The sequence below is a fragment of the Centrocercus urophasianus genome, unplaced genomic scaffold (genome assembly GCF_019232065.1).
Source record: "Centrocercus urophasianus isolate 14NV4802_14NV808 unplaced genomic scaffold, USGS_Curo_1.0 seq_18, whole genome shotgun sequence".
Taxonomy (NCBI): domain Eukaryota; kingdom Metazoa; phylum Chordata; class Aves; order Galliformes; family Phasianidae; genus Centrocercus; species Centrocercus urophasianus.
Genome location: NW_024884733.1, coordinates 8,154,465 through 8,167,770, shown reverse-complemented (window position 1 = coordinate 8,167,770; position 13,306 = coordinate 8,154,465). Strand labels below are relative to the sequence as shown.

Genomic DNA, 13,306 nt, shown 5'->3' with positions numbered 1-13,306 from the left:
GGTGCAGCAGGGCTGCACTCATGCTGTGTGTGTGTGGCTGTACCTGCAACTGTTGATCATGACAAGCATCAACAACTGCATGCTTATCTTTTTCAGATAAGCTGAGAAGAGCTGATTTGGAATTTGACTCATCAGTCTGACTTCTTGTGAATGTTGTGCATATATTAGGTTTTTTCATATACGTATTTAAGCAATTAAAGTAATTAAAAATGCTATCATATGTGGTTTGAGGACGTGAAGTTTCTTGCAGATACAAAAGTTATTTTAAAATGTTGTATTTTCTGTTTACTCTTCATCTTAGTTTTTGTTGCTAATTCTGTGTGTGCGGTTTGTTTTTTTTTTTAGTTAACTGCTTGTGTTCATGCATCAGCTGCATTATTGTATCCCATGTATTGGCAGCACATTTACATCCCAGTGCTTCCTCCGCATCTCCTGGACTACTGCTGGTAAGATATAACCTGTTATCTTCACTTCTGAGACTCTTACCTGTCTTACAATTCGAAGTAACTCATGAGAACGAGGTCTACTTACGTGACTAAATGCGCAGGGTCTGATACATGAAAACACTTCAATCAGTGTCTTGAACAGAGATATTTCAATATGCTTTTACATGGTTTTTGAATTGCTGTCCTGATTACTGTCAACAGAGCATCCAAGAATCATGCTTGTTATAACAGTTCATGTATCATTGGTAGAGTTGTCATGTTCAGTAAGTTAAATGTAACAGTTTTATAGTTTTCATTTATTTAATGTTTACATTAACTTGAGATAGGTGATACTGATAGCAGCATTCAAAAAACACTGACTGATCTTTCTGGAATTAAGCATTAGTGTTTTTAAGCATCAGTGTTTTTCTTATGTGCAAGGAATAATTCCGTGTCTGTGCTTTAGGCTCATCCAGGTTCAGGATCATATTCAACACTTAGCCAAATTTGCTTTAAATCTCCTTTTTATACTTAAAACACTGGAAAAGGCCACTTTTTGAGTGACATCTGATCCTTTAAGGGATGATGTTTCCTTTCGGAAGGTCATTACTCATTATACCAGGCTAATTTGAGGTAATTTTCAATTCCAGGTATTTGGTTTTTAAGATTTCAGGCTAAAAAAGGATTTACTTCTGTTGACAGTAGTACCAGTGTTACCAAATGAGCTTCCCTTAGGGAACTAATACAAGAGTATCTCTCCGTGGAGGCCTTCACTTCAAATAGATGCTATGAATCTGTGGTGGATAAATGAACTGTTTAAAGCCATTTTAGAGATCAAGAATTATTATAGACAAAACTTGAGTCCAAGTCAGATGCGTACCAGCCTAATTCTTGTATTTCTGTTAACGTTTTTTCTTCACAGAAATAAATCATGTTTATGCGCTTATGCGCTTGCAGGGCTTTTTTTTTTTTTCTGAAACCTGTAAATATTGATGTTGGATTGAACTCCACCCACTCCACTGAACTTCTTGTTTTGAAAGAAATTCTCATTACATTTCCTCAAGCCTTTGATATTTTTCCTCTAGTTTTCAATGTTTGTCCATGGTATAACTTTGTCTAGGATGATTCCTATACTTCATCTGTATATTATTATTATTTTTTTTTAACAAACACCCCTTCATGCTTTGCTTTCAACAGTAGCTAAGCCTTTCATCTTTAATGATAGTTTTCTTCTGGAGAAACTCTGTTCCAATTTTTTCCTCCTAGCTTTGATAATATGCACCAAGATGGGGATATAGCTTGGATGTATTTGCTTAGTTTTTGTATTACTTGAACTTACTGCCAGAAGCTTTTTATTTTCTTCAGTATCATCCGTAAATGCTGTTCTCAGAAGGTAGATCAACACCCCTTATTTAAGTTGTACCCTGCCGAGTGCATCCTGAATGCTAAAAGATTTTTTTATTTGCCCTCCTAAGCACAGATGATGTTTTGAGAAATAATAATGTTAGATGCTGTATACAGCTCCCTGTGATGATGATAATACTTGAGACTCTAGGTCATTATGGCATGACCTGAGAATTTTTTTTACTCATTAGAGAGAAGCATGTTGTTTCTTAAACTTGTAAAACTCATTTATATCTTCTTTTCTCTTTTACTACGTGACAATAGAAGTGGAAAAAAAGTTTCCTTCTCTTCTTGTTGTTCGAATGGAAACATGAAGTTCACAGAAGGAAATGCACAATTGATGAATTTACTACAGTAGCTATAATTCAGACTTTTATTAGATTGTTATGTTTTTGCGATTCTCTGATCAAGTTTGGTTTGAATGGTTCTTTTCAGAGATAGGTTGGAATAGTGTAATAGAAGCACAAAATACCTTTTTTCTTACTTCTCTGGTGTCTAACAGGAAATAAATGTTTTCCTCTTAGCTGTATACTATGCAAGGTTAGAAAAACTTGATGAATTTATAGAGTCAAAACATACATTAGACCAGACTTAGTGTGTGGTCCGAGATCAATTGAAAGTGAATGAAATAATTTTCTAAATGTTTTTTTTCATATTTTCGTTTTGATATTTTTGACAGAGTAATTTCTCTTATGAAAACCTTTTTTCCTCTTGAACATAATGTATTTCTCTGCTTAAAGACTATGTTGTTTAACTTGCACTTTGAGATGTCTCCCACTAACTCATTTTCTTAGCATTGTTCTGGAATGATAGTAAAATAAACAAAGTAGAGGATTATCACTTTGATAATGTTGGCCATTTGATGGGAGTATGAACATGTTTAAACAAAGATAAAATACATTTAAATTTACTTCTCTAAGTAAAGGTCCTGATCCTGCAGTGTACTTTGCACGTTAATCATCTAACATGTTTTGTGAGAAATCCACCTTTTTTGTTTTTAATGAGTTGAACTATACAGTTTTAAAATTTCCTGAAGATAAATGATGCAGTTTTATAGGGGTTAGGATTTAAGCAATTAAACTGCTTGGCTGATACGTTTTGTGGGTGTGAGAAAAGCAAAGTGCTCTTTGAGTTAAATCTGCACTAAAACACTTAAATTCACCCACTTTCCTTTGTAATCAGAAAACCTCTTTGGTTCTATCAAGCAATTTCATGTGGAGACAGGTTTTAAATGTAATGACAGTCCACCAATGTGGAGTGTTACGTAATCCAGGTTGGTTAGAAATAAGTTTCCTACAACGTATTCTTGAGCAGCATGTTTTCTAAATACAGTTCTCTAAGTATTTTTTAAGATTAATATACTGAAGTATACAGAAGAAAAGATATTCTGAGGCATCCAACACAGGAAAGAAATGGAGCTTTGGAGGGAGTCCAGAGGAGGGCCGCATAGATGCTGATGCTGGAGCACCTCTCCTAAGAAGACAGGGTGAAGGAGCTGGTTTGTTCAGTCTGGAGATAAGAAGGCTGCAGGGAGACCTCATTATGGCCTTCCGGTGTTTAAAGGGAGATTATAAGCAGGAGGGAAATCAACTTTTAATAAGGTTAGATATTGATAGGACAAGGAGAAATGGTTGTAAACTATGGGAGAGGAGATGACGATGGGATTTCAGGGGGATGTTTATCACTGAGAGGTGCTGAAACAGGCTGCCCAGTGAGGTTTTGGGTACCCCATCATTAGAGGTGTTTAGGGCCAGGTTGGATGGGCCCCTGGGCAGCCTGGTCTAGTACTTGACCCAGTAGCTGGCAACACTGCCTCTGGCAGGGGCACTGGAGCATGATCATCCCTGACATCCTTTCCAACCCAAGCCATTGTATGATATAGTTGCATTCATGCAGTGAAGGTCTGGCATTCAGGAGAGCTTTCAGAGGAATTAAGTTTGATCATTCTTATAGTAATTATATTTGAATAAAATCAATTTTTGTAAAGGGTAAAGCACGTTATATTGAATTTCTGTGTAATTTCTGGGCAAACTAAGTTGCTGATATGAGTGTATGACAGTTTAGTCTGTAGATGATAAAGTGTCTGTTCTACTGATGCTGTGTGGAGAATATAATGCAATTAGAAAATTCAAGCTAGGACTGTAGCATTTCTTATGTGATTTGATATTTCCTGAGTTGGGGTATGTGCAAGTCTGTTTTCATGACAGTAGGACAATTATTTTCCAATTAACATGCATGTTTTGTGTAACATAGTAATTATTTTAGGAAATGATGCTGTAGATTAATCATATTTTTTGTAACAACATGCATTAGCAAGTGGAAAAATTGTATAGCAGCTCCCAGTAGTACCACAATAAACAACTTTATGTGCATTTTACAAAAGTATGGTGTTAGGGCTTCGGAGTCCAGCAATAACAAAACTAATTCTTTGCTGAAAATCAAGTTGACTTCCCCATGCCTGCTTTTTTTATTTCATGCATTTTCAAGATATGTTTATCTAATTAGCTTTGTTCTGTTAACTTTGAAATTGGAATGGTGTATCTGTTGCTTTGTTCTGCACACTACCCTTTCTAATGACAGGTTTATTAATGGAGCAAATCATCAGCTATTACAAGTCAGTACAGGCCTGGTGAAGCTGCTAGAAAAGTGTGCATGAAATACATAGGTGATATAGCACTTCTTTTCATTGTAGTTTCTCCGGTTTGTGTCACTTGTAACACTGAGGTGCTCTGATGTGATGAACCTGGGGAAGATCTGTTTTGCTCAGCATTCAGCAGAAGAATCTGCACTTACGCGCCAGCCACAGTTGCTCACATTTGTTCACTCAAATATATTGCCTAGTGTCAGACACTCTTGAAATTATAGTGTCTTCAAGCTGTCTAACTCCTCACTGCATATGAATGTATGTGCATCTGCTCTGCGAGCACATTCTTGGAGAGAAACCCATTTGTGTTTTCATGTAATTTGTGTTTAGTCTGGAAGGCATAAGGCCCTAGCCTGGCTGAAGCGGTCTCAGATTTTCAGTATCGGGCTAAGAATAAGACATTGCAAAGATGTGGGAGTCTTCATTTCCCTTTTTGGAAGTCTGCACACCACTGCCTGAGAGCCTTACGCAATGAGATTTTGTGGTCTGTCCAAACCTCTGATTTTTGATAGTGTAAATATCGTGAAAACTCGTTTTGATCTGTCAGTTACTTTTTAGATCGTTTTGTTTTCATTTGTTTCAGTCAATATTCTCTTGTGAGACATTCCTAATGAGTACAATTGGATAATCCATAGTGTGCCCAGTTTTTTCTACAATATCAATGGCTGTAGCCAGCTGCGTTTGCTTCTCTTGCAGAGCTGGACCTGCACTGCTGAGGCCATGGGTAGTGGCCCAGGGGAGCCCCTCCTGGGCTTCAGGAATTGGGTCCCTGAGTGGTCAGTGCCTTGTTAAGCTCAGCTAGGTGATCGGACTGATACACTGTTCATATCTGTGGTCTTGCTTTCAGATTATTTTTCAGTCTTGATTTTTCTCTCTGCTCTCTTAGTATTTCATTTCTTACAGACTTCCTTGAACTGATCTATCTATTACTCGCTTCTCTGGAGAGAATATTTTTAGTAATTTCAGAGCATAAAAAAGCACAATGATGATTATTTTTTTCTTTTAACACTAGATAGTGAATATATTTTTTATCAGATTAATAGACAAAAGAGAACATTATAGAAAACAGTGAAAATTGATCTGATTAGTTTACTTTCTTGCTTGCATACTGCAAGAGGTCTCATTGCAGAGGCTCTGTGAAGAATGATTACTTGTCTCATGCAAATTGGAAATAATAAGCTTGCTGTCTTGGGTCATATAAGATATTACATGAGATATTATATGTGCACTGCAGAAGCTCACTGGCACCACATTCTCCAGAATTTTAAAATTATTGTACTACAGGCAGTGGACAATTTTCTCCAATGGGATAGGATTGCTTTCGCTATAGTAGCCATATAGTAGTCACTGAAGTTAGATATGCAGGAGGATGAAGCCTTACACACCATTTCATTCCTAATTCCTCAGTTAGAACCAATGTCATTTATTTTGTGGTCACCTTTACTACACTGTAATAATGATAGTAATTTCTATCAGCTAGTAAAAATTTCAAGAGCACCTGTATACGTTTAATACAAGCTTACACAGTGAATATTTCCTGGAGACCAAATAAGCTAACTTTTTAAATGTTTAAAGCTACAAATGCTGCTGTAGCTAAAAAATAATTTGATTTTCTCTTTTTTCTTCAGTGCACCCATGCCTTATTTAATTGGCGTCCACTTAAGCTTAATAGAGGTAAGTTAACTATACACTTCTGAGTAGTGATAAGCATGAGATGTGTGTACCATAAATAATAATGTCAGTGAAAATGTTTCAGAAAAAAATCTCCTATTATTAGGTCAGAATAATAAATGTTAAGCTTCAACGTTTTAAAAAGTGAAGTTGTCCCTATTTGAAATGATACTTTTCAAACACTAAATTGAAAAATACAAGCTCTACATCATGATTTGTTTCTGTGCATGTTAGCTATCTCAGTGATACTATTTTTTATGTTTTTGTTAGAGGTTCAGCAACATTTCAGATCTTTCCAGTAATAGTAATTAAATTTATTTCTGAGTCACTGCCAAGTGAAAGTCAGCATCCTTCTGATTCCTCAGCTGACTTGCGTTCTTCTTCCACTGTAAATCAGGATCCAGCATTCATCCAATAACATTTGACTTTTATTTTAGAAAACAGAAAATTTTGTCTAAAACCAAAAGCTTTTTCATACTTAAACATACAATAAAACAATGGATCTCACCCAAGTGATAAATAGAAAAATAAATTGTTTTGTCTGTATTAATTACTGTTTAATGACACATGTCAGTCTGTCTACATGTGTAGTATGATTATCATGCAGTGTAGGTAATTGATCCAGGAACTGTTTTATTCTTCTACTAGCACAATTTCTGACGAAGAATTCACATTTGCAAAACCAACAAGGTTCTCCTCCTATCTGAACCTCTGGCAAGTTTGTTTCCTAACTGTAGGCAGATATTCTTTTCTCATTGACCAAGCTCCTATAATCTATGTGCATTGATAGTAATATCTTGACTAGGATCTTTATTTAGTCAGAAAATGACAAAACAAATACACTCTGTAAATGAAATCACCGAAATCCTGATATTATTTTCTGACCCATAATATTGCATATTATTGTAGGACCATACATAAAGAGTTTTATCTGCTTTTTTAAAAAATTGTTCTCTCAAAGGAATAAATTGTTTAATTCTTACTTGCTAGTCAAATCCATTGACAAAAGAGTATCTTTTGAAATGATAGTAGACGTCACATGGTCACATGAATGGGACTTACATAAATCTGAAAATAATTACTGTGCTCTATTTTCTTCTGGTTATATGATTATTATCCTATCTAATTTTCACAAACATGAAAGAATTAAATGTTTTTAAAAGATATGTATGTGTGGGTGTGTGTATATATATGTATAATATTGTGCTTAACTGTTTTAAATAATTCTCTGTTTTCAGGAATTAATTTATTGAATACTCTTGTATTTCAGAGGTTATTAATAAAACCATAGTGTTTGCTGAGAAAAGTATTCTAATAATCTTTGACTCCTATGTCTAATTTACAGATATTACATGTGAAAGCTCAACCTTGTCTTTGTCAGTATTATTCTTCAAAAAATCATAATTTCTATTCCAGCTATTACAGTAAAAAGGCACTTCAAGGAGGATGCTGTAGTAATTTTTTTTTTTTTTGTATTTTTTTCTCTTTGCAGAGAGTGAAAAATAGATCACTGGAAGATGTGGTTTTGCTAAACGTTGACACAAACAATCTAGAAAACCCTTTTAATGACCTGAGCAACCTACCCAGTGAAGTGGTGAGTCTTATAGATGTTTCTTGGAGTTTCTCTTTTGTATGGATGCTTTTTTTGCCTGATTTTGCTAACTGCTGTAAAAGAAATAGGGGGGGTAAAAAGCAGCAAATGTAATCCTCTGTTTGATATTTTACATTTCTGACAGTTGAGGAGATGTTGAATGGTACATCATATTCCTTATTGTAAAAGTAGGATCATAATTATAAAGCTAGCTGCATTCATTAGGCATAGCTGCTCTAAACGCAAGAGTCTCTTCATCTCATCTTAATCATTATATTACAAAGTAGGCATTTCTGTCTGCCTAGTGGCATGTCTTGCAAAAGAACGAGAGAGTTTTTGAAGGCAAAAAGAAGAAGGGGGCCAATTATCGGCTTCTTCTTCCCTGCCACCTGCCAGCGTTTTCCTTTTAATTAATGATCTGATGGCACTGGTCAATATAATAAGAAATGCTTGTACAGTTGGGGTCAGAAAATTCAGGCTTTGATCTTCTTCAACTTTGTGAAACATTTATTTGTTTTCTCTAAATTATTTCAGTTTTATTTTAATCTCTTCTATCCTGCTGAGGGCTGCACGAGTGAAAACCTATACTGTTTGTCATTTGCTTTGGCAGAGCAAAGACTGCTTACTTAGAATTCTATTTGTAAATTAAACTGCAAACCCAGTTTGTCATAAAAGACATCTGATCCTTTTGAAATGACGAAAACTGTCTTTTGTCTGTAAAGGATGATAAATTAAGTGCCAGTTCTTTCTGGACTTTGATCTTGCAGAGGGTCTCCCCCTCCTTTTTTTCCTATTGCCTATAGGGGAACATGTTCTGTATATCATTTTATATAGTCACAAAATTCACCTACCTTCAACAGAGCTCTGAAAAAAAATTATTTTAAAATCGCTGTTTTGATTATTTACTTATAGATGCACAAACTGTTGTCAGCACAAAGAATTTTTTATCAAAATTTGAAATCAAAGAGCTACATTTTCTGAAATTGTAAAATCATAAAAACAAACTGTCATAATCGAAGAAAGGCACTGATGTAACATACTATTTTTGTCACTACATACTTTGTTTTTGCTGATAATTTGTATGTATTTGAAACAACAGAAATCCAACTCTTGATGATTTTATTGATGTAAGTTCCCTTTCATTATAATAGCATTTAAATGTAGGCTTTGTGTAGCTCGTCTGGTCAGTATTCCTCTTGATTCAGTATCAACTACAGTTCAGTAATGTATAAGAAACTGATTATATAAAATATTCTGGAATTATGCAATTTTATGTTGATGTATGAAAAAGTGTGTACATATAGATGCACAGGAGTTTTGAATGTGTTGTATTTTATAAGAGCATATGTATTTTATGAGGGTAAACTTGCGTTGTGTTGGTGATTTTTCTTGACCTTGTATTCAGTGTAAAAGGTTGAGGTTATAATGTTATGGAGGTACGTGCCTCTTGTCAAATAATAGCTGGAGGTAGAATTGAGAATTAGGCATCATCGTTGGTCACATACTAGAGTAGCTGGAGGTCCTCTGGACAAGTGGAAATGAATCTTCACTGAATGCAAGCTCTCATTTTACAGATGCATACCAAAGTGTTCTCTAAATGAATATGCTAGCATGAAAAAAGTAGAAGTTACAGTTCTTCGTACTTTTAGGAGTATTTTCTTCCTCAGGATACATATATAAAGAACTACTGTTAGTGAATTTTGTCTAATGTGCAGACTATACAGTAGACTTCACTGAAGAAAACTGGGGAGAAAACAACAACAACAAAACAACAGTATTGTGTTTTATGCAAAATATACTCACAAGTTATTTTAGGATTTTATAATGAAGCTTCTGAATAATTTAATCTCCTTCTGTATTTCAATATATAAAACAATTTAATTAAAAATTAATGGAAAGCAAAAATTATAGCTAGAAAATCTGCAAACAAAAGACAGAGCTCAGGCTTTGGCACAAAAAATGGCAGAATGCTTATCCCTCTGTATTCATCAGGGACAATGCAACTGCTAACATCTGGGTTAAAATTGTAAGAGGTAGGAGTGTAGAGCCAAAATGGCATGCTAGACTTGAAACATTAGAGCAAATGTCAGATGCTTACGTACATGAAATATTTTGGCCTATATAAATAAGACTCATAAGCTTATGTACGAAGGTGGTAAAACTTCTGATGAAAAAATATGATAACCAGGAGTACCACTGAAGGGTGTTAAAATGGGATGAAGAACTGGAAATGTAAAAGAAACTCTAGTCTACCCATGCCTTTGAAAAATTGATTCCAGATAGATTAACAGTCTAACAAAAGAAACATAATATTCTCAAAGATTTTTATAAAACTGTTTCTTGTCTCTGATGAAAACTGGGTAATTATTTTCTTGATCACTTTGCCTGGTAGCGTCCTTGTGCCATAGGTATTTAATAGTTTACCTTAGTAAAGTGTCTATGAAGTGCTCCCTTCTGAATTTTTAAAAAATAAATTTAAGATAGAAAAATATTGCTATATGACATTGTCTAATAAGCTGCATAATAAATTAACTGAGATTTAAAGGCATTTTTAAATCATTCTTTTAAGTATTTAAATTATAGTTACAGGCTGGATGACTTTCTATGCATGTGAACTCTATTATTCTGTCAGACTGACCAGTGGTCTTGACTGTGCAGAGGTCAGTGGTCACAGTTGTCCTGAATTACCAGTCCTTTTTTCATGTGGACCCTCTGCTGTGTTGCATGCTGTAATCTTCTTAATGGCTTCATTCCAATATTCACACATAATATTTTAGATTTATTGACTGTTAGAAATACTACCATGCCAGTAGCAGTTCCGCTACTCCTAAGGTATTTAAAATTGGAAAAATAAATCAGTGCAAGACTTTCAGGAATCCTTTGTTTTCTTAGAAGGGGGAAAGACCCTCTTTTTCCTCTCTTCTGACAAGAACACTTGTTTTTAAATTTTATCATTTCACTGCGAATTTATCTATTGTTTTTTAACAAAAAATAGATGAAAATAAGTAGCTACTTCTGTGAGAGTAAATTTCCTAATGCAATAATACTTTGATCACCACTTAACAGTGTAAGAGGGTAGCAAAAGAACGTTTGTATAAAAATTGATATAGACCATGGATGCGTAGCTGTTTGTAAACCTTGGGCCTGATTATGCAATACCTGCTTGCAGTTGACTGTTGAAAAAGGTGAGTCCTTTGCTCTACTTGAGCTCTTTCGGAAAAACCTCAGAGCGTGGAGGATAGCACGTTTAGCAACTAAGTCTTACTGAAATCGCTGTAGACTTGAAGCATAGCTTTTATAAATATGATCCTCAGAAAACAGTAGGCTTTGTTGGTTTATTGCATCTTCTGTGTTTGTTAGATATTGTCAACTGTAAAATCTACAGAGCTGTTGAAAGATGCATAGGCTTTATAGCACGTTGGACATACGCACTAAGATACAATTCAGAATGCATTTTTTTTCAGTATTGGTTTTGAGGTAAGTCACAGTATTTAAACATTGTAACTTAGGCAATGAACATCGCCGTTTTAAAGGTAGCGTTTGAGAAGTAGGCTGTAATTCACATAGAAAATTTAACAGTTGCTTTGTAAGATAATTACTGAGACTGAGACTAATTGCTGAAAATATGATGCTGGAGAAAAGCATCTTCAGTGCATCAACATGCAATGAAAAAGACTCTTTTAAAATGTATCATGTATTATGCTTTTCCATGAGAAAATAGGTAAAATGTTTCTACTGTCTCATAAAAACTAAGCAGTATGCAAAATTTGAAATAGTATGAAATACATGTTTATGTTGAATCTCAAATGTGGTGCTTGAGATTCTCTTGAACCTAGATCTAATTTTAGAAGCTGGATTATCAGATTGAAAAATGCAATTATTTTGGAAAACATTTGCATTTGAATAGGTGAAGAGTATTTTTATTGAATTCTGAAGGACTGTCTGAGATGCTCTATGTGTAGATAAGTATGTAGAAACCCTTTCTTTAACAATATTGGTATAAATAAACTCAAATTCTATTTTCTTTTAAGAATTTTTTTGTTTCTCTTCTCGACCATCTTCTTACTTTCTTGCTACAGAAAGTGCTACAGTCACCTGATCTGATGGAACACTGAGAAATGATGTATAGCCTGGCAAATGTCACACACTAAAGAAATACCCCTGTATCTCTTTTTCAGAGTGTGATTGTCATCGGGAAGTGCAGTGCATGGCTCTGCATTAGGACACAAATCTTTCAAGTACTTCCATACATGCTTACATTTATACGCATGCTTAAGCTTTTGCAGGAGGAAGGGATTGATTAATAGTTGCATCAGTTTATGATTCTTTTAAACTTTTTTGTGCTGTTCTATTATTTCACTCACATGAATATTGAACAGAGATTAGTCATGACTTGTTTCTGATCAGGTAACTGTGTTTGGAAACTTAAAGGATATATGGTGACTAGTTTAAAAAAAGAAAAAGGCTTCTTTTCAGCGAGCGATACAATATGTTTTGGCATTTTTTAGTTACTTCATACATATGAGAGCAAAACCACATACCAACCTTATGACTTCCTAAAACTCTGAAAAACTATTCTATTGATTTAAACCTTCTGAAAGCTCTGATTGCTCTTCACTGGTAGTGTTTAACAGCCCAATGAAGTCACTTTCCTATGAGAAGCAGTTGCTAGGAGAAGATAAAAACAGTTTGCTTCTAGTGTGAATTAATAATGCCATTTCTGAGACAGATCATTAAGTGACTCCCAGAAAAAAAAAAAAAAAAAAAAAAAATTAACATCATTCTAACTCTGTGATTTGTTTCTAGGTCTTTATTTTTAAACTTTTTAAAAGGCTTTTTCTGTTCGTCATGGAAAGAAAGGGAGAAAAAAAGTCTGGCATTTGTAATTATAGGTAAAAGAATAAAAACATATATAAGAAAAAAAAAAATGGTAAAGCTGCCACTGGGGTGTATTTTGGCTTTGTACCACTGCTGTGTATTTCCTTTGAAATTTTAGGAGTGATTTATTCTGGCATTATTGCATCACCCAAAGGAGTTTTAGGTTATAAGCGATCATAGACCTGCTGTGCACCAAACCCTTACAAGGAGTTCAAAGCACCCATTCTCATGTCTGTACCTGTGGTACCGAGTGCAGTAACTGCTCTGTCACTGTCTGGTTAAACTGTGGAGCTGGGAGGATTTGCAGGTAACTACCCCAAGGGGCAGCCTGACTTTGCTGTCTCTTGGTGGTTTGATAGCATATGGATGTTTGATGACTTCAGCTTGCAGGAAACCTGGGCAAGCAGGCAGTGATGGTGCTTAGGAGTGCTTCAGCAAAGGACTCCAGCTGCGCTGCTTGAGAAATCAGGCTTGGAGAAATTTTTAAAACTCCAGTGTAATCGTTCTGAGGCCAGAACTCCCTCCAGGATGGCAGCTCAGTATTGCACTCCTGACAGTGCAGTGTTCTTGCACATTTTTGTGCTGGAGCCCTCTGCTTCAAGCTCAGTCCATTGGAATGTTCTTAGTGCTATTGGACTGATAATGTACTAATAATGCAGTGAAGTGGGAGATTTTTTGCTTTCTGGTGTTCTT

The 13,306-nt window shown here is 35.1% G+C and overlaps 1 protein-coding gene across 1 annotated transcript in view; it reads left to right on the top strand.

Moving 5' to 3' along the window:
- DENND1B (DENN domain containing 1B) overlaps nucleotides 1-13,306 on the top strand; it is a 144,322-nt gene that overhangs the window by 84,467 nt on the left and 46,549 nt on the right. The window contains exons 10-12 of the mRNA XM_042818985.1: nucleotides 346-446; nucleotides 6,102-6,147; nucleotides 7,637-7,738. Coding sequence (XP_042674919.1) covers nucleotides 346-446; nucleotides 6,102-6,147; nucleotides 7,637-7,738 — 249 coding nt within the window. The remainder of the gene's footprint in view (nucleotides 1-345; nucleotides 447-6,101; nucleotides 6,148-7,636; nucleotides 7,739-13,306) is intronic.